Source organism: Tursiops truncatus, chromosome 2 (assembly GCF_011762595.2).
Source record: "Tursiops truncatus isolate mTurTru1 chromosome 2, mTurTru1.mat.Y, whole genome shotgun sequence".
Classification (NCBI taxonomy): Eukaryota; Metazoa; Chordata; class Mammalia; order Artiodactyla; family Delphinidae; genus Tursiops; species Tursiops truncatus.
In genome coordinates, this window is record NC_047035.1 from 31,663,378 (window position 1) to 31,685,004 (window position 21,627).

Genomic DNA, 21,627 nt, shown 5'->3' on the forward strand with positions numbered 1-21,627 from the left:
AGCTCTTACTTATCTTTACAGGGCTGTGTACACACAAGGTCATGTTTTTCCTGTGGAGGGCCTATTTAAGAGATTTTCAAGGGTTGTTTTAGACTGAGATTTTTCACACCCTGAGATGACTTTAGAATAGGCCTTTCCTTCCCCCTTCCCTGACTCTACTGGATGAGGTGTACTGTTGGAATGGTGACGTGGTGGTGAAGGGAGCAGGGGCCACAGTTGGAACTCAGGACCAAAAAGCCAGTTTAGAGAAATCTCATGAATTGCGCGTGAAGATGAAACAATGTCTGTTGAATAAATAAATAAATGAATTATAGCTCTGTGTAAGATGATGAGTAGTGACTACAGAGTGTAAGAGGTTAGGTGTGGTTGGCCATTCGTGGCAGAACACCTAGAACTGCACAGTACAGTAGCCCCTAGGCACATGTGACTATTGTGCATTTGAAACACAGCTAGTCCAAACTGAGTTGTGTTATGTGTGAAATACATACTGGGTTCAAGCACTTAGTACAAAAAATTTATAAAATATTTCATTAATAGTTAAAAATATTGATTATATGTCAGTGATACTCTTTTAGATACATTTGGTTAAAAATAATAAAATTCATCTGTTTCTTTCTGAAAATGTGACTACTAGAAAAATTTAAATTACATATATAGCTTGTATTTGTGGCTCACATTATATTTTGGGCAGTGCTGATCTAGAAAATGGGAACAGAAAATGCAAAACCAAAAACATGAAAGATGATCAATGAACACATACTCAGAAACCAAGAAAATCCCTCAGTGTGTTCTTTGTCTAGTTTCTTGAGGTGTAAAGTTAGGTTGTTTGCGATCTTTCCTTTTTAATGTAGGATTTATTGCTATAAACTTCCCTCTTAGTACTTCTTTTTCTGCATCCCATAAGTTTTGGTATGATGTAGTTTCATTTTAATTTCTCTCCAGATAATTTCTGATTTCCCTTTTGATTCCTTCTTTGGCCTACTGGTTGTTCAGGAGTGTTTTGTTTAATTTCCACTTATAAGTTAGCAGAAGAAAAGAAATTACAAAGATTAAAAATTATGAAATAGAGACTAGAAAAACAATAGAAAAGAATCAGTGATACACCAGAAACTAACACAACATTTTAAATCAACTATACTTCAATAAAAACAACAACAAAAAAGCAAGGAAACTAAGGGTTGGTGTTTTGAAAAGATAAACGAAATTGACCAACTTTTAGCTAGACTAACAAAGAGAGGAGACTCAAATAAATAAAATTAGAAGTTGAAGAGACGTTACTACTGATGCCACAGAAGTAAAATGATCGTAAGAGACTACTATAAACAGTTTATATGCCAAGAAATTGGGTAACCTATAAGAAATTCCTAGAACATATGACCTACCAAGACTGAGTCATGAAGAAATAGAAAATCTGAACAGACCAATAATGAATAAGGAGACTGAATCAGTAATCACAAACCTCCCAAAGAAATGTCTAGGAACAGATGACTTCATGGATGAATTCTACCAAACATTTAAAGAGAATTAACACCAATCCTTCTCAAACTCTTCCAAAAAATTAAAGAGGAGGGAACACTTCCAAATTCATTTTATGAGGCCAGCATTACTCTGATACCAACGACCAAAAGACACTACAAGACAAGAAAACTACAGTCCAATAAAAATAGATGCAAAAATTCTCAATGAAATACTAGCAAATCAAATGCAGTAGCCCATTAAGAGGATCATATATCATGATCAAGTGGGATTTATCCCTGGGGTGCAGAGATGGTTCGACATACTAAAATCAATCAGTATGATACACTACATTATCAGGATGAAGGATAAAAATCACATGATCATCTCAATAGATGCAGAAAAAGCATTTGGGAAAATTCAACATCTTTTTATGGTAAAAACAACAAACTAGGTATAAAAGGAGTGTACCTCAACATCATAAAAGCCACGTATAACAAACCCTTTTTATGGTAAAAACAACAAACTAGGTATAAAAGGAATGTACCTCAACATCATAAAAGCCATGTATAACAAACAAACGGCTATCATATTCAGTGGTGAAGAACAAAGCTTTTTCTCTAAGATCAGGAACAAGACAAGGATATCCACCCTCCACACTTCTATTCAGCATAGTGCTGGGAGACCTAGCCAGAGAAATTAGGCAGTAAAAGGGATCCAAATGGGAAAAGAAGTAAAATTGTCTTGTTTGCAGATGATATGATCTTATACATAGAAAACCCTAAAGACTCCATTAAAAAACTGTTATAACTAATACATGAATTCAGTGAAATTGCAGGATACAAAATCAACACACAAAAATCAGTTGCACTTCTGTATACTAACAACTATCAGTAAAGGATATCAAGAAAATCCCACTTATAATAGCATCAAAAACATACTTAGGGATAAACTTTTTGTTATCAGCTTTATTGAGATATAATTGGTGTAATAACATTGTGTAAGTTTAAGGTGTACAACCTGTTGATTTGATACACTTATATACTGCAAAATGATTACCGCCATAGCATTAGCGAACATCTCTGTCATGTCACATAATTACTGTTCTTTTTTATGGTGAGTTCATTTAAGTTTTACTCTCTTAGCAACTTTCAAATATATAATACAGTGTTACTAACTATAATCACCATGTTGTGTATTAGATTTCCAGAACTTATTTCATCTTATACCTTTCACCAACATCTCCCCATTTCCCCCACCCCCTCAGCCGCTGGCAGGCACCGCTGTACCCTCTGTAGGAGTTTGAACATTTTAGATTCCATATATAAGTGATGTGATATATCATATTTGCCTGTCTGACTCCACTTAGTATAATGCTCTCCAGGTTCATGCTCTCACAAATGGCAGGATATCCTTCTTTCTCATGGCTAAACAATATTCCTGTATATGTGTGCGCACGTGCGCGCGCGCGTGTGTGTGTGTATCACATATGTCTCTCTCTCACACAAACATATATATATCTCACATCTTCTTTACCCATTCTGTTGACAGACATGTAGGTTGTTTCCATACCTTGGCTATTGTGGATAATGCCACAGTGAATGTGGGAATGCAGGTGTCCATTCGAGATCTTGTATTCATTCCCTTCAAATATATACCCAAAAGTGGGATTGCTGGATCATATGGTATTTCTGTTTTTAATTTTTGGGGGAACCTCTGTACTGTTTTCCATATTGGCTGCACCAATTTGTATTGCCACCAACAGTACACAAGTGTTCCCTTTTTTTTACACCCTCACCAACACGTGTTACTTCTTGTCTTTTCAATGGTAACCATTATAACAACTGTGAAGTGATATCTCATTGTGGTTTTGATATGCATTTCCCTGATGATTAGTGATGTTGAGCACCTTTTCATGTACCTGTTGGTCATCTGTATGTCTTCTTTGGAAAAATATCTATTCAGGTCCTCTGCCCATTTTTTAATTGAATTGTTTGTTTTTTCACTGTTGAGATATATGAGTTCTTTATATATTTTGGATATTAACTTCTTATCAGATATGCGATTTGCAAATATTTCCTTCCATTTTGTAGGTTGCCTTTTCATTTTGTTGATGATTTACTTTGCTGTGCAGAAGCTTTTTGGTTTGCTGTAGTCTCACTTGTTTATTTTTGCTTTTGGTGCATTTGCTTTTCATGTCAAACCCAAAAACTCATCACCAAGACTGATGTCAAGGAGCTTACTGCCTATGTTTTCTTCTGGGAGTTTTATGGTTTCAGATCTTACATTCCAGTCTTAAATCCATTTTTAGTTAATTTTTTTGTGTGGTATAAATTAATTGACCATATATGCATGGGTTTATTTCTGGACTCTCTATTTTGTTCCATTGATTTATGTCTGTTTCTATCCCAACACCATACTGTTTTGATTACTGTAGCTTTGTAATATAGTTTGAAACCTGAGCTATCTGTATTCCCACATTTATTAGTTTTGTGAATATTTAGCATTATCCACAATAGCCAAGGTATGGAAATAGCCCTAATGTCCATCAACAGATGAATGGATAAAGAAACTATGGGATATACATATAGTTTAATATTATTCAGCCTTAAAAAAGAAGGAAATTTTACCATTTGTGGTGTCATGGAAGAATCTGGAAGATATTGTGCTAATTGAGATAAGTCAGTCACAGAAGGATGAATATTATATGATTTCACTTACATGAGGTATCTAAAATAGTCAGATACAGAAAATATTATAGTGGTTGCCAGAGGATGGAAGAAGGGGAAAATAGGGAGTTCTAAAAAGGCTGTAAAATTACAGTTATATAAGATGAATAAGTTGTAGAGATCTGCTGTACAACATACTGCTTACAGTTAACAATATGGTGTTGTGCACTTAAAAACTTGGTAAGAGGGTTCATCTCATATGGAGTGTTCTTAACACACACACACACACACACACAAACCCCAAACTAAAGGAGCAGAAGAAATCTTTTGGAGGTGATGGATATGTTTATTACCTTGATTGTGGTGATGGTATCACAGGTGTATGTATATGTCCAAACTCATCAAATTGTGTATATCAGATATGTGCGGTATTTTTCATGTATCAGTTATACCTCAGTGTACCTGTAAAAAAAAAAAGAAAGGAACCAGAAAATACTCTGAAGTTTTATTACTCTTATGTGTTTGTGAAGGGAGGAGTACTGAAATATGAGACTTAAAGTTTCTATTAAGGTCATACTGAGAAGAATCGTATATGCTCGACAAAGGAGTTTTGGTTAGTTCTGTGGTCCAGTGTGTTTATTCACTATTTTAAACCCATAACCTGGTACCACTCCTGTAAACATACGTTTCCAGGTACATTAAATGTTATTTGAAATATTAAAACAATAACTATCATCACTAAAGACAAATGAAAGCAGTGGTAATTTTTGTACATTCTTTTTCAAATACACCCTCTCTTGAAGTAAACTTAGATATCCTCTACCTCATCTTCTTGACCCTCAGCACTGACTAGCTGTGAATTATTGATGATGGTAGTAGGGACCCATTAAGTGTTTAAAAACAGTTGCAACGAAATAATGTGGTTATTTGTTTGTTTTAGGAAGATAACCATTCATGGTATAGAAGATGCATAGGAAAATGTGTCATGTACCACAATATTCATTGCAGTTCTATTTACAATAGCCAGGACTTGGAAACAACCTAAGTGTCCATTGACAGATGAACAGATAAAGAATATGTGGCACATATATACAGTGGAATATTACTCAGCCATAAAAAGAAATGAAACTGAGTTATTTGTAGTGAGGTGGATGGACCTAGAGTCTGTCATACAGAATGAAGTAAGTCAGAAAGAGAAAAACAAATACCGTATGCTAACACATATATATGGAATCTAAAAAACAAAACAAAAAAATGGTCATGAAGAACCTAGGGTCAAGTCGGGAATAAAGACGCAGACCTACTAGAGAATGGACTTGAGGATACGGGGAGAGGGAAGGTGTAAGCTGGCACAAAGTGAGAGTGGCATGGACATATATACACTACCAAATGTAAAATAGATAGCTAGTGGGAAGCAGCTGCATGGCACAGGGAGATCAGCTCGGTGCTTTGTGACCACCTAGAGGGGCGGGATAGGGAGGGTGGGAGGGAGGGAGGGAGAGGCAAGAGGGAAGAGATATGGGCATATATGTATGTGTATAACTGATTCACTTTGTTATAAAGCAGAAACTAACACACCATTGTAAAGCAATTATACTCCAATAAAGATGTTTAAAAAAATGTGATGTTTGGAGTCAAGGAAGTTAGATTATGGAAAGCCTGAATTAATTCTGTGGCCATAGATAGAGAGGAAACAGATTCAAGGTATATTTCAGATTTAGCATTGCCTAACTTTGGTGGTTGGATATGGAGAGATTGGCATTATGGATGATTCTGAGGTTTCAGGCCTAGGATTAGAATCAACTTGGTGTTGAACCCAAATTCAGAATATAGGAAAAGAAACAGATTTGGGGTAAATATAGTTGTTAGGGGTTCTATTTTCATTAGCCAACCTCCAGAACATTCAGTAGCTTACTACTGTGTTTGGGTTCTGTGGTACTCCAGCTGACTGACAGTTCCTTTTTCTCTGGCTAGGGGTCCTGACTTGAATTCCATGTACTGTTCTATCCTGGTGAGCTAGGCTGGACACTGTAGAAAGCTCAAAGACTCTCTTGAATCTTAAAACAAAAAAACTTCACTTTGTAGAAAGTTATGGAAATTTAGAAACGCATATAAAAATAGAGGGAATAATAAAAAATGAAGCCCCCATGTACCTATTGATATTATCCTGCTTCAACAGTTATCAGGCGTGGCCAATCTTGTTTTCTCTCTTCTTCCCCTATTTCCTCCCAATTATTTTAAGCAGGTTGCAGACTACCTGCTTCCATGAGTTTTTACATTTTTCTTGTAAAGGTTTAGCCATAGTCACCCTTAAGTTGTCATTTTCCAGAACCTCACCTTCTTTTAACCATCCAGGGGCCAAAAGCCAACTCACAAAGAGAAAGAGTATGTCAACTCTATGTAGCAGACCTAGGAGAACTTTTAATAATCAAAGTTCTCTAGGACTTTTAATAATCCCTTTGTTTCTCCAACCCACAGCATTTCTCCTCAGATCTGGAGAAGAAAATAGATTCTTGGTCTCCTTGAAGCCTTCTGTGAGCCCCTATTTACCCATTTTGTCTCCCAGAACCATTTGTAGCTTAGGACTTCTGGATCCGAGGGATGTCGCCCCTTTATGGGGGTGCTCAAGAGAATATTGGAGAAGTCCTGCATTTTTCCTTGAAGCTCCTTTTTCCATATTTTAACTTTTGTTACTACTGAAAGTTACACCAAAACTGATGTGATAGGAGTTCAGGCCTTCAGTGCCTTTTATTATCAATGTCTTTTCAGTGCTGTTTTCAGAAGCTGCTAGGACACCATAGGATATTGCTTCAGTTAGGTTTATTCCAAAGTTACCTGATAAATTTTGTCAGAAAGGCCGCCTCTGTTCTATTTTCCCATCTTAAACCACATCCTACTAGTTTGTGTGACAGTGTTCACTAGAAAAGATTAGACAGTGTGCACTAATTAGGTAATGACATTATTTCAATGTCTGGATATGGTCCAGTGTCCAGTATAGTTCAAGTGGTTCAGTGCTAGCAGTATAAGAATATCCCCTCTCGATTTCTCATTCCTCAATGTTACACCATCTATATCCTCTCCTGTTTTAAAGTAAGGAAAAATTATTTGTTCCCTCAAATTACTTTAGACATGTTTAAGTCCTAATATGTTCATAAAACAGGTAATAATGTTGTTGTGTTGGGGATTCCCATGACCACCCCCATGTTTGGAGATTTGCTTGAAGCACTCACAGGATTTATTACAGTGACATAGTAGGGCTATACAGCCAGATATAAGGAAAAAAGGCATTAGTGGAGTCTGGAGGAATCCATCTGCAGGCTTCCTTACACTCTCTTCTTCCCATGAAGAGTCATACAGAGTACACTCTTGCCTCAACAGTGAAAATGCAGCAACATGTAAGTGATATTTCTGCCTAAGGAAGTCCATTAGAGACTTGGTGCCCACGTTTTTGGGGGAGGTTTTTCAGGTAGGTACTTTCAATCTAGCACATACCAAAATTCCACATTCTTTGAAGGAAGGCAGGTATTCAGCAAAAACAACTTTTTTTTATACAAACAGTCTAGGCATAATGAATTGCCATTATCAGTTACAAAATGGTGGGAACCCTCCTGAAATCCAAATTCCCAGATACCAGCCAAAGGCCAACCTCGCAGCCTGGCCCTTCTAAGGATAGTAGCTCAGACCTTCTATATTAACCTTTTGTGTACAATGGGTAATAATGGGAAGCTCAGTTTTGGTCTTATTAAATGTAATGGTTCCCAGAACTTGTAGTTGGAGTGGGCTAGTAGGCAGTTTGTAGCATGAATCTGGATCATGTGACATCAGAAAATTGTGTAGTCGCTAGTCATAGGAATAGATAAGAAGCTTAAAGGAGGGCATGTAAATTCAGAAAGAAATTCAGAAAACAAATGGAGGCATTAAACTTCATAAAAATAAAGAGAACACTTTTATTCTGAGATGACAGGGAAGTATAGAGAGGTATTTTTTATGTATATATGTCTGTATATAAAGGTGTAATAAGTTTGGAGGTAGATGGATGGGAGAGAACATTGACACCCTTATTGGCTGAGGGTGAGGGGTAGGTTGTGAGCCTTGAGGAGGAAGAAGGAGGGAGAGGAGGAGGAAAGTGTTTTAAAGCATTTAACTTGGGTAGCGAGAACAGGGAGATGACAGGGCCCACTGAAGTAAAAGAATTGCTGTGCAGAATGAAGGATCTGACCTTGTTCCTGACTCCTAGTGCCCCCATCATTTTTTCCTGCAGTTTGATTTCTAATAGTACACTCAACAGAAGCCTTATATTCATAGAAAAATACCTCTTTTTCTTTACGTTCCATACCTGCCAACTTTAAAAGTCAGACATCCAAATTTCATTCTACTTACTTATAGCTCATATCGCCTGTGCAAATAAGCCTCTGGAGTCTTGAAAGGCTCCATTATTCCCTCTCATTGGATTCTCCTTAGCAACTTTTTATAAAGCATTGTAGCCTCGGTGCAGAGGCAAAGGGCTTTGTTGATGTTCAAGGGTTTTTTTATGTTTGACTCTTTTGTTCTAGTTTTAGATTTGTGTCTTTTCTGGAACAGGAATAAGAAGTAGAAAATGATAAATTTACTTTTTTATGGTACATGGATAGTAGTTTCTCTTGATGAAGTCATTTATAATATAATTCGCATGCAGGTGTAATTTTAATGAAAATTATGACGTCAAGAAGCAAAAAGCTTTGCTAACCTGCCCTGTTTTCTTCTTCCTCTTCCTTCACCCCTCTTACCCACTTTTTTTTTTTTTTTTTTTTTTAATTACAGCAAAAGTCTGGAGAAAAGCCTGTCCCAGGTATGGTTCATCTGATAATTCTTATCAAACTTGAAATAAGACCAAACAGCCTGTTTAACTCAGTAACAATCATAACATGTGAGGTGAATTATGATCATTTTGTCCTTTTAGACTCTCTAATGCCAGTTTGTTACTCCTAACCTTTGATCTGCTGATTGCCAAAAGGTGGTGCTTTTGTGGTAGTGATATTAGTATTTGAAAGATGCATTAGAGTGGGATGAACAGGTATTGAGGGTGTGTGGAGAAGCTGAGGTGATTCTAGGTTGTCAAAAGTTTGAAAAAAGGCCTTCTGTTTCATCATTGAGAATAGGTATTGGACTGTCCATTGACCTGGCATAGAATAATTATGTATCTTTTTTATGCATAATGTCTTATTTAAATGTCATGTGTTTTTGTCTAGTATCATAATTTGCTTGTATTATCAGGTTTTTTGTTTGTAAATTGGTTCTTATACATCTGCCTGATGAAACAGCTAAATTTAGAACTTGAGATAAGTAGTTCTAAATTAATTTGAGAGTCTGAACCATTCACATTAACTGTTGTCTAAACTGGTCTTATCCCTCCACCCTCCTCCCCCTCCAAAAAATATCTGCTTTTGATGTCTAGTGGATCAGACAAAGAAAGAGGCAGAACCTATACCAGAAACTGTAAAATCTGAGGAGAAGGAGACCACAAAGAACGTTCAACAGACTGTGGGTACTAAAGGCCCCCCTGAAAAACGAATGAGACTTCAGTGAGTATTGGACGAGAGAGACGCTTGGCAAGACTCCTCTTGTCCACATTTTACCTCATTACTGTGACAGGCTCTTGAACTTTAAAATTCTTTGTCACAATCATTTGTATAGAATGTGCTTGTTCTTTGAGAAAGGATGTAAGGATGCTCATGCTTTCAGTCTGAATATTTTTAATGTATCTTTTGTAACCTTTTCCCTACTGGACTTGAGCAGCTTCCTCCCTCACATATTTACTGTGATACATGTTTAAAGATAAGATAAAGGTATTTGTATAAATTAGTTTATCATGACGTTTTCCCCCTTATTTTCCCTCTGAAATATTTCCAGATGCATTTTGTAAACACAAAGGATTAATGTTAAAATAGTAGCTAAGCTTATTCTCTATTATTAGTTGCATATTCCTCAGTATTAAAATAGTAAGGTTACTAACAGTTTGAAAGGTAAAGAAAAGGAAAACAACCTCATTAAGCAATATCACCACCCTACAGATACTATAACAATGTTGTGGCATGGAAGCATGGAGTCTTAACCACTGGACCACCAGGGAAGTCCCTGTGTGTAGATATTTTTAAAACCATAGTTTGTAATTATTCTGTTCATACAATTTTACTTTATCATATTATGTCTGTTGTATGTGCTATTCCATGTTTACTTAGTTTTTATAGACTATACTTTGTTAACTGAATAATTCCTATGAGTGATTATATCTGTTTTCTTAAACTCTCCCTGTGTTGTACTTAAGTTTTTACCAATTTACAATTTGCATTAAGGCTGTAGTGATTACATTATTTAAATAAGGCTGTAGTGTATCATGAGTTTTCAGTACTTAGTATTTATCTCCTTAGTATGGAGTCCCAGCCATAGAATCATTAGAATCTGTACGTTTTTTTTTTTTTTTTGGCCTGTTATTACTCTAACAGCAAAATATGAAAGTACCAAGTTCTGTAGAATCTCGCTGAAACTGAGTATTGTCACCTACATTTTTAGTGCCAATTACGTAGCAAAAAAGTGGTGTTTCATTATTTTAAGTGGTTGAATAATTTCTCATCTTTGATTCTTACTTTTATGAAGTATCTGATTTTCTGTATTGTGTAAGATTTTTTAGTTTTTTTATTTTGACATAATTTCAGGCTTACAGAAGAGTTGTCAGAGTAGTACAGAGAATTTCTCTATATACACCTTTTGCCCTAATTCCCCATATATTAATGTTTTCCATATTTGTCTTATTCTTTAGTCTCTGTCTCTCTTTCCCTGTCTCTAACTCGTGTTGTCATTTGCTGTTTCTCTCTCCTTCTCTCTATGTATGTGTGTGTGTGTGTGTGTGTGTGTGTGTGTGTGTGTGTACATACACATATAATACACACATATATACACCTTTTATTTTGGATTGAGAGTCGGTTGCAATCGTGATGCCCATTTTCCCTAAGAACTTTAGTGTGCATTTCCTAAAATCAAGGACATTCTTTTACATAGCCTTGGTAAAATTATCAGAATTAAACCAGTATGATACCATTATCTAATCTGTAGGTCTTATTCAGATCTTGCTAGTGATGCCAAGAATGTCATTTACAGCAAAAGAATATCCTGAATTGTGCATTAGATTTAGTTGTCGTAGCTCTTTAGTCTCCTTTAATCTGAAACAGTTCTTTAATCTTCCATGTTTTTCATGACTTGATATTTAAAGAGTTTAGGCCAGTTATTTTGTTGAATGTCTCTTAATTTGGGTTTGTTTGATATATTTTCATAATTAAATTCACCTCATGCACTTAAAAACATTTTTTTTCACATTCCAAGCATTGTTTATTCCAGGATTACGAGAATGATTCAACAATTGGATCTATTTCTCTGAATTAACATATTAATTGCAAAAATACACTTTTGTTAGGAATACCATGGAAAAGATGCTCGTGGAGGCGCGTGCTGTCAACTTGTCCCATTCCTGGTGATGTTAACTTTGATCACTTGGTTAAGGTAGTGTTTGTCAGGTTACTCCACTGTAAAGTTAGAATTTTTCTTTTTCTAATTTATAGGTATTTTGGCGGGGGGGAAGTAGTTCGAGGTCTGTAAATACCCTGTTATTGCTCAGAACTTTTACCCTCCAGTAGCATTCACTGATAATTCTTGCCTAAATCATTTATTACTATTATGGTTGCCGAATGGTGATTTTCGTTCTAATTCCTTCATTCCTTCTGTGTTTATTAGTTGGCTTTCTGCTATAAAGAAGAGCTTTCCTTCCCCCCCCTGCTTATTTATTTATATCATTGTAGACTCTTGGATTCTTATTTATTCAACGAGTTATATTTCTTTACTCTCATTAATTTATATTGATGCTCAAATTGTCCCAGATTGGGCCAATGGGAACAGTTTCAAGCTGATTCTTAGGTCCTTTTGACATGACCTTGTCATTCATTGAGGATTTTCTTTATGTTTTGGCACAATAAGATATCCCAGGCTCATTCCAACCCTGGAGTCAGCCATTTCTCTAAGGACCCCTAGTTCCTTTTGGTGGAGAATATATTTGGAAATCAAGATCTTTGTGCAAGGTGTGTTCATTTGTTACTGGGGTGTCATGGCTTCTGGGCTTTGTCAGCTGATAGAGTTAAGAAATAGATATATACTGGGACTTCTCTGGTGGCCCAGTGGTTAAGACTCTGTGCTTCCACTGCAGGGGGCATGGATTCTGTCCCTGGTTGGGGAACTAAGATCTTGCATGCTGCGTGGCCAAAAAAAAAAAAAGAAAAAGAAATAGATATGTACATATGTGTGTGACATGAGTGAATACACATATGTCCACACACACACACACATATCTGTCTTCTCTCTCTCTCTCTCTCTCTCTCTCTCTCTATATATATATATATATATATATATATTTTTTTTTTTTTTTTTTTTTTGCGGTAAGCGGGCCTCTCACTGTTGTGGCTTCTCCCGTCGCGGAGCACAGGCTCCGGATGCGCAGGCTCAGCGGCCATGGCTCACGGGCCCAGCCGCTCTGCGGCATGTGGGATCTTCCCGGGGCACAAACCCGTGTCCCCTGCATCGGCAGGCGGACTCTCAACCACTGCGCCACCAGGGAAGCCCTATTCTATATATGTTAAAAGGAACCAATTCACACTGATAACACCAATTCCAGTTTATTCATCACAGGGTTTACGCTGTTCTCTTTCACATTTGTAACTTTCTTCCACATTGATTAGAACTGTTTCTTGTTATACACAATGTTTGTACTTATTTGCTTAATCCTAGAATAACAGAAAGTTGTTTTAGAATTGCTAACCTATACCTCTGCAAAAAAAGAAACCTCTTAATTAGAATTCAGTATTTGCTTAGACTTCTTTTTGTCTTTAGTTTGTAGATATATAGTTCAGATACTGTGTTTAAAAATCACTTGGGTTAATTTTTTTTTTCCCCCAATGTGGTTACACTACTCATTTATCAGATGTTCCAGTTCATTTGGTTCTGCTTTGAATTCCATTTTAGTTTTTCCCCTCATTGTTATTGATTATTTTGTTTTGTTGTTGTACTGTGGGATGTGTGAGTTATTAGCATAGTTCTTAAAGTCAGACCTGTCCAAAAGAGATTCTAAGTATCATACCCCTTCCTCATTTCTTCTATCTTTTCCACCTTATTCCTACCTGCCCCTCTCACAGAAATGAACCTAATTAGTCTCTAGTTTACCTTTACTGTATTTCTGCTGCACAAATGAATAGATGTTTTCTTATTTCCCCGTCTAACACAAAAGGCAACATATTATATGAACTTTTGCACTTTGCTTACTTTCCACTTATTTAAGCATGAACTTTGATTTGACATAAAGATATTAACTCTAGTATTTTTTCAACTTTTTATTTCCAGCAAAGCTCCTTTTTCTTTCACTTACATTATTTTAAAATATCAGTTAACAGAAAGGACACAAAATAATAGTACAGTTCATTGTACCTGTGTAACTTACCATGCAGGTAAAGAAATTGAACATTGCCAATGCCCCAGAAGCTCCTTTATGTCCCCTCCTAATCACAATGTTTGTCCCGATTAGAGGTCACACTTATCCTGTTTTATGGTAATCACTTATTTTCTTTACATTTTTACCACATCACCTTGCATCCCTAAATAAATTTTTAGTTTTTATTGCCTACTTTTTATTTTTAGTATGAATAGATTTAGTATGTGTATTTCATGTATGACTTACTTTGTTCAATACTATGTGACATTTATCATAGTTGTTTCATGTTATTGTAGTTCTTTTTTTTTCATTTCTGTACAGTATTCCTTTATATACATGTATTACAATTTTAAAAAATCCATTCTAATGGTGATGGACATTTGGATTGTTTGTAGTTTGGGGCTATTGTGAAAAATTGCTTTTATGAATATTCTTTTTGGTGTATATTATAGGCTGAATTGTGTCATCTCACCCCCAAAATGTTGAAGTCCTAACTCCCAGTACCTCAGAATGTGACGTTATTTGGAAATAGGGTCATTTCAGATGTTATTAGTTAAGATGAGGTCTTGCTAGAGTAGGCTGAGACCCTAGTCTGATGTGACTGGTGACCTTATAAAAAGAATGCCACATGAAGAGACAAAGGGAGACACCATGTGAAGATAGAAGATTGGAGTGTTGCATCTACAAGCTTAAAAACACCAAAGATTGACACCAAATTACCAAAAGCAAGGAGGAGGCAAGGAAGGATTCCCCTGTAGGTTTCAGGGGGAACATGGCCCTGCACATACCTTGATTTTGGACTTCTAGCCTTCAGAACTTTGAGATAATAAATTTCTGTTGTTTTATTTTCCAGTTTATACTCCCACCAGCAGTGTGTGAGAGTTCCTATTGTCCACACCTTTGTTGACCCTTGATACTGTCAACTAAAGAAAATTTTAGTCATTCTGATGGGTATACAGTGGTATCTTGTTGAGGCTGAAATTTGTATTTCCTGGTGATCTGATGATGTTAAGCTTTTTTTCCTGTGATTGTTGGCTACTTGAATATCCGTTTTTGTGAAGTGTGTCTTTTGCACATTTTTCTACTGTTTTGTCTGTGTTTGTCTTATAGAGTAAGAAGAGTCCTTTGTATGTTTGGATAAGAATCCTTTGTTGGTTACATGTATTGTGTTTAAATGTATCTTCTCGCCACTCTGGCTTGCCTTTTTACCCTTTAATGGTGACCTAAAAATGATCAGAAGTTCTTAATTTTAATGTAGCTCAGTTTGTCAATCTTCTCCTTTATCGTTAATGCTTTTTTGTGTCTTGTCTGAGGTTTTTCCCTACATTGAGGTTATGAAGATATACTTCTCTGTGATTATCTACAAGCTTTATTATTTTACACTTCACATTCAGGAGTATAGTCCATTTGGTTGGGATTGATCTATAAATCAATTTGGGGAGAATTGACAATTTAGCAGTTTAGCAATATCGAGTATTCAGAACCACCGACTTGTTATATTCCTCCTTTTATTTAGGTTTTCTTTAATTTCTCAGAGTAAAGTTATGAGCTTTCAGAGTACAGGTCTTATACATGTTTTGTTAAAGTTACTCCTAAGCATAACGTATTTTTTTGATGCTGTTGTAAAAGATGTTTAAAAAATTTTAATTTCCATTTGTTTGTCTCTAGTATATAGACCTTGTATCCTGTTACTTTACTAACTTCAATAATTAGTTCTGGTAGCTTTTTTGTGCATTGCTTAGGAATTTCTACATCCATGATCAGTGTCATCTGGGAATAAAAAAGAGTTTTATCTTCAATCTGTATACCTTTCAAAAAATTGTGGTAAAATATAAAAAACATAAAATTTACCATTTTAAGCACTTTAAGTATACAATTCAGTGACATTAACTACATTCACATTGTTGCACAGCTATCATCACCATCCATCTCCAGAACTTCTTCATCGTTCCAAACTGAAACTCTGTTCATTAAACACTCCCTTTTTTCCCCTTCCTCCAGCCCCTGGCAACCACCATTCTACTGATGTCCTGATGAATTTGACTGCTGTAGGTATCTCATATAACTGGAATCATACAGTATTTGGTTTTTTGGCTTATTTCGCTTAGCATAAGGTCTTCAAGGTTCATCCATATTCTAGCATGTGTCAGAATTTCCTTTTTGAGGTTAAATAATATTTTGTTGTATGTATATATGTATGCACACACACATTCTGTTTATTCATTCCTCAGTCCATGGACATTTGAGTTGCTTCCACCTTTTCACTATTGTAAATAATGCTACTACAGGGACTTCCCTGGTGGTCCAATGGTTAAGACTATGCGCTCCCAACGCAGGGGGCCCGTGTTCGATCCCTGGTCAGGGAACTAGGTCCCGCATGCCACAACTAAAGGAGCCTGCATGCCGCAACTAAAGAACCCTTGTGCTGCAACTAAAGATCTCACACGCAGCAATGAAGATCCCACCTCCCACAACTAAGACGCAGCACAGCCAAACGAATAAATAAATATTTTTTAAAAAATAATGCTGCTACATACAGTGATGTACAAATATCTGGCAATACATGTGGGAAGGGGTGCAGAGCCTCCGTGCCCTTTCTGGGTGCACCACTCTCCGAATCTCCACATGTTCACCGACCGGAAAGCTTTCAGAACCTTGTCCTTTTAAGGTTTTTATGGAGGCTTCATTACATGGATATGATTGATTAAATTATTGGCTATTGGTGATCAAACCCAACTTCAACCCCCTTTCCATCCCCAGAGGTGGGGGTGGGGTGGGATCGAAACCCTCTAATCACAAGGTTGGTTCCTCTGGTGACCAGCTCCCATTTTTAGGTGACATAGGGGCTTTCCAAAAGTCACCTCATTAACATCACAAAAGACACCTTTATGGTTCTCCCCTCAGGAAATTCCAAGGGTTTTAGGAGTTCTGTGCCAGGAAGAAGACCAAATATATATTTCTTATTATAAATCACAAAATCACACCTAATAATTAGTGAGGTTGACCATCTTTTTATGTGCTTATTGGTCATTTGTGTATTTGTTTTTACATAAAATATTTTAATAAAATTAATTATAAAATTAAAGCAGAATATTTGCATATCTTTGGAGAAATGTCTATTCAAGGCTTTGGCACATTTAAAAATATTTTTTAATTAAGGTATAGTTGATTTACAATATTATGTAAGTTTCAGATGTACAACATAGTGGTTCACAATTTTTAAAGATTATACTCCACTTATAGTTATTATAAAATATTGGCTATATTTCCTGTGCTATACAATATATCCTTGTAGCTTATTGTTTTTATACATAGTAGCTTGTACCTCTTAATACCCTTCTATCTTGCCCCTCCCCACTTTCTCCCCACTAACCCCTTATTGGTCATATCATTTGCAAATATTTTCTCCCATTCAGTAGGATGTCTTTTTGTTTTGTCAATGGTTTCCTTTGCTGTGCAGAAGCTTATAAGTTTGATTAGGTCCCATTTGTTTATTTTTGCTTTTATTTGTTTTTCTTAGAAGACAGATCCAAAGATCTATGATTTATGTCAAAGAGTGTTCTGCCTATGTTTTTTTCTAAGAATTTTATGGTTTCTGGTCTTACATTTAGATCTTTAATGCATTTTAAGTTTATTTTTGTATATGGTTTGAGAAAATGTTTTAATTTCATTCTTTCACGTGTAACTGTTCAGTTTTCCCAGCACCACTTATTGAAGAGACTGTCTTTTCTTCATTGTATATTCTTGCCTCCTTTGTTGTAAATTAATTGACCATAAGTGCATGGGTTTATTTCTAGACTTTCTCTGTATTCTGTTCCCTTGATCTGTGTGTCTCTTTCTGTGCTAGTACCATACTGTTTTGGTTACTGTATCTTTGTGATGTGGTCTAAAGTCAGGGAGTGTGATACCTCCACCTCATTTCTTTCTCAAGATTGTTTTGGCTTTTCAGGGTCATTTGTGTTTCCATGCAAAATTTAAAATTATATGTTTTAGTTCTGTGAAAAAATGCCATTGGTATTTCAGTAGGTACATTGAATCTGTAGATAACCTTGGGTAGTATGGTCATTTTACCAATATAAATTTTTCTGGCCTATGAACACAGTATGTCTTTCCATCTGTGTCATCTTCAGTTTCTTTCATCAGTGTCAGTGTTCCGAGTTCAGATCTTTTACCTCCTTAGGTAAGTATATTCCTAGGTATTTTATTCTTTTTGATGTGGTTGAAAATGGAGTTGTTTCCTTATTTTCTCTTTCTGATAGTTTGTTGTTAGTATATAGAAATGCAACAGATTTCTGTATATTACTTTTGTATCCCTCAACTTTACTGAACTCATTGATGAACTCCAGTAGTTTTTGGTAGCTTCTTTTGGATTTTCTAAGTATAGTATCATGCCATCTGCAAACAGTGACAGTTTTACTTCTTCATTTCCAATTTGGATTCCTTTTATTTCTTTGTCTTGTCTGATTGCTGTGGCTAGGACTTCCAATACTATGTTGAATAAAAAGTGGCAAGTGTGTGTGCATCCTTTTCTTGTTCCTGATTTAGATGAAATGCTTTCAGCTTTTGACCATTGAGTATGGTGTTAGCTGTGGGCTTATCATATATGGCCTTTATGATGTTGAGGTTTGTTCCCTCTATACCACCCACTTTCTGGAGAGTTTTTATCATAAATGGATGTTGAATTTTGTCAAAGTCTTTTACTGCATCTATTGAAATGATTATATGATTTTTATTTTTCAATTTGTTAATATGTATCACATTTATAGATTTATGGGTATTGAGCCATCCTTGCATTCCTGGGATAAATCCCACTTGATCATGGTGTATGATCTTTGTAATGTACTGTTGAGTTTGGTTTACTAATGTTTTGTCAAAGATTTTTACATCTGTGTTCATCAGTGATATTGGCCTCTGATTTTATTTTTTTCTGATAATCTTTGTCTTGTTTGGATATCAAGGTGATGTTGGTTTCGAACAATGAGTTTGGAAGTGTTCCTTCCTCTGCAGTTTTTTGGAATAGTTTGAGAAGGATAGGTGTTAACTCTTCTCTAAATGTTTGGTAGCATTCACCTGTGTAGCTGTCTGGTTCTTTGTTTTTCGGGAGTTTTAAAAAATTGCTGATCACTTTTTTCACCAGTAATCACTTTCATTACTGGTAATTTGTCTGTTCATATTTTCTATTTCTTCCTGGTTTAGTCTTGGGAGATTGTACATTTCTAAGAATTTGTTCATTTCATGTAGGTTCTTCATTATTGGCATATAGTTGTTCACAGTAATCTTTTATGATCCTTTGTATTTCTGTGGTTATAACTTCTTTTCCATTTCTGATTTGTTCTTGATGAGTCTGGCTAAAAGTTTATCATTTTTGTTTCTCTTTACAAAGAACCAGCTCTTAGTTTCATTGATCTTTTCTTTCTTTTTTTAGTCTCTATTTCATGCATTTCTGCTCTGATCTTTATGATTTCTTTCCTTCTAACTTTGAGTTTTGTTTGTTCTTCTTTTTCTAGTTCCTTTAGGTGTAAGTTGGGTTGTTTGAGATTTTTTCTTATTTCCTGAGGTAAGGTTGTATTGCTATAAACTTCTCTTTAGTGCAGCAATTCATTGGTTATTTAGTAACATATTTTTAGCCTCCATGAGTTTGTGTCTTTTGCAGTTTTTTTCTTGTAGTTGATTTCTAGTCTCATAGTGTTGTGGTCAGAAAAGATGCTTGATATGATTTCAACTTTCTTAAATTTACCGAGACTTGTTTTGTGGCCTAGCATGTGATCTATCCTGGAGAACGTTCCATGTGCACTTCAAAAGAATATGTGTTCTACTGGTCTAAGTGTGCCCTTGTTTCCCTACTGATTTTCAGTCTGGATGATCTGTCCATTGATGTAAGTGGAGTGTTAAAGTTCCCTACTATTATTGTGTTACTCTCAATTTCTCCCTTTTAGTCTGTTAATATTTTTTTTCTATATTTAGGTGGTCCTACATTGGGTGTGTATATTTTACAATTGCTATATTTTATTGGATTGATCCTTTGATCATTATGTAATGTACTTCTTTGTCTCTTGTAACAGTCTTTGTTTTAAAGTGTATTTTCGCTGATATAAGTATTGCTACTTTGGCTTTCTTTTGATTTCCATTTGTATGAAATATCTTTTTCCATCCCTTCACTTTTAGTTTATGTGTGTCTTTAGATCTGAAGTGAGTCTTTTTTAGGCAGCATATTTATGAGTCTTGTTTTTGTATACATTCAGCCACTCTATGTCTGTTTTTTTTTTTTTTTTTTTTGTGGTACGTGGGCCTCTCACTGTTGCAGCCTCTCCCGTTGCGGAGCACAGGCTCCGGACGCGCAGGCCCAGCGGCCATGGCTCACGGGCCCAGCCGCTCCGCGGCACGTGGGATCCTCCCGGACCAGGGCACGAACCCGTGTCCCCTGCATCAGCAGGTGGACTCTCAACCACTGCGCCACCAGGGAAGCCCCACTCTATGTCTTTTGATTGGAGCATTTAGACTATTTACATTTAAAGTAATTATTGGTATGTATGCTCTTATTGCCATTTTTATTGTTTTTGCAGTTCTTTTTTGTTTCTTCTTCTTTTGTTCTTTTGTGGTCTGGTGAAGTGTTATGTTTGGATTCCTTTCTCTGTGTGTATGTATCCCTTACAGATTTTTGGTTTGAGTTTACCATGAGCTTTATATGTAGCTATCTGTCTATCTATCTATGCTGTTTTAAGTTGCTAATCTCTTGATTTCAAACATTTTAATAGCCCTGCATTTGTACTTTCCTCCTGTCATGATTACTGTTTTTGACATATTTTGTATCTAGTTGTTTTGATATCCCTTAACTGTTTACTGTAGATATAGATGATTTTACTGCTTTTGTCTTTTAACCTTCCTACACACTTTGCATGTGGTTGATTTTGTTACCTTTACTGTACTTTTGCCTTTGCCGATGACCTTTTTCCTTTTGCAATTTTCGTGTTTCTAGTTGTGGCCTTTTTTTTTCTTGCTTAGAGAAGTCCCTTTTACTTTTCTTGTAAAGCTGGTTTGGTGGTGCTGAGCTCTTTCAGCTTTTGCTTGTCTGTAAAACTTATGATCTCTCCATCAAATCTGAGTTAGAGCCTTGCTGGGTACAGCATTCTTGGTTGTAGGTTTTTCCTTTTTCATCACTGTAACTATATTGTGCCTCTCCCTGTCTGCAAAGTTTTCTGCTGTAAAGTCAGCTTTATGGCCTTATGGGAATTCCCTTGTATGTAACTTGTTGCTTTTCCCTTGTTGCTTTTAATATTCTCTCTTTACCTTTAATTTTTGCCATTTTACTTATAATGTGTCTTGGTGTGTTTCTCTTTGGGTTGATCCTGTTTGGGACTCTGTGCTTCCTGTACTTGTATTACTTGTATGTCTGTTTCCTTTCCCATCTTAGGGAAGTTTTTAGCTGTTATGTTTTCAAGTATGTTCTCTGCCACTTTCTCTCTTCTCCTTCTGGAATCCCTAGATTGTGAATGTTAGTATGTTTGATGTTGTCCCAGAGACTCTTAAACTGTTCTCATTTCTTTTCATTCTTTTTTCTTTTCTCTGCTCAGCTTCAGTGATTTCCACTATTCTGTCTTCCAGCTTGCTGACCTGTCCCTCTGTATCATTTACTATACTGTTGATTCCTTTTAGTGTATTTTTCATTTCAGTTATTGTGTTCTTCATCTCTGTTTGGTTGCTCTTTATATTTTCCTAGTCTTTGTTAAAGACTTCTGACTTCTTGCTCTGCATCCATTCTTCTTCCGAGTTCTTTGATCATCTTTATAATCATTACCCTGAACTCTTTCTTAGGTAGAGTGCCTGTCTCCACTTCACTTATTTCTTCTTCTGGGGTTTTACCTTGTTCCTTCATTTGGAATATGTTCCTCTGTTGCCTCATTTTTGCCTAGCTTGCTTTTTCATTTCTGTTACTGGTAGATTGGTTATGTTTCCCAACCTTAGAGAAGGGACCTTTTGTAGGAGACATCCTGTGTGTCC

General features: G+C 36.0%; 1 protein-coding gene across 1 annotated transcript in view; it reads left to right on the plus strand.

The window, feature by feature from the left end:
* LOC101316839 (disintegrin and metalloproteinase domain-containing protein 20) overlaps positions 1 to 21,627 on the plus strand; it is a 65,199-nt gene that overhangs the window by 8,610 nt on the left and 34,962 nt on the right. Inside the window, 2 exon segments of the mRNA XM_019922000.3 lie at positions 8,925 to 8,952; positions 9,559 to 9,685. Of these exon segments, the coding sequence (XP_019777559.3) occupies positions 8,925 to 8,952; positions 9,559 to 9,685 (155 nt within the window).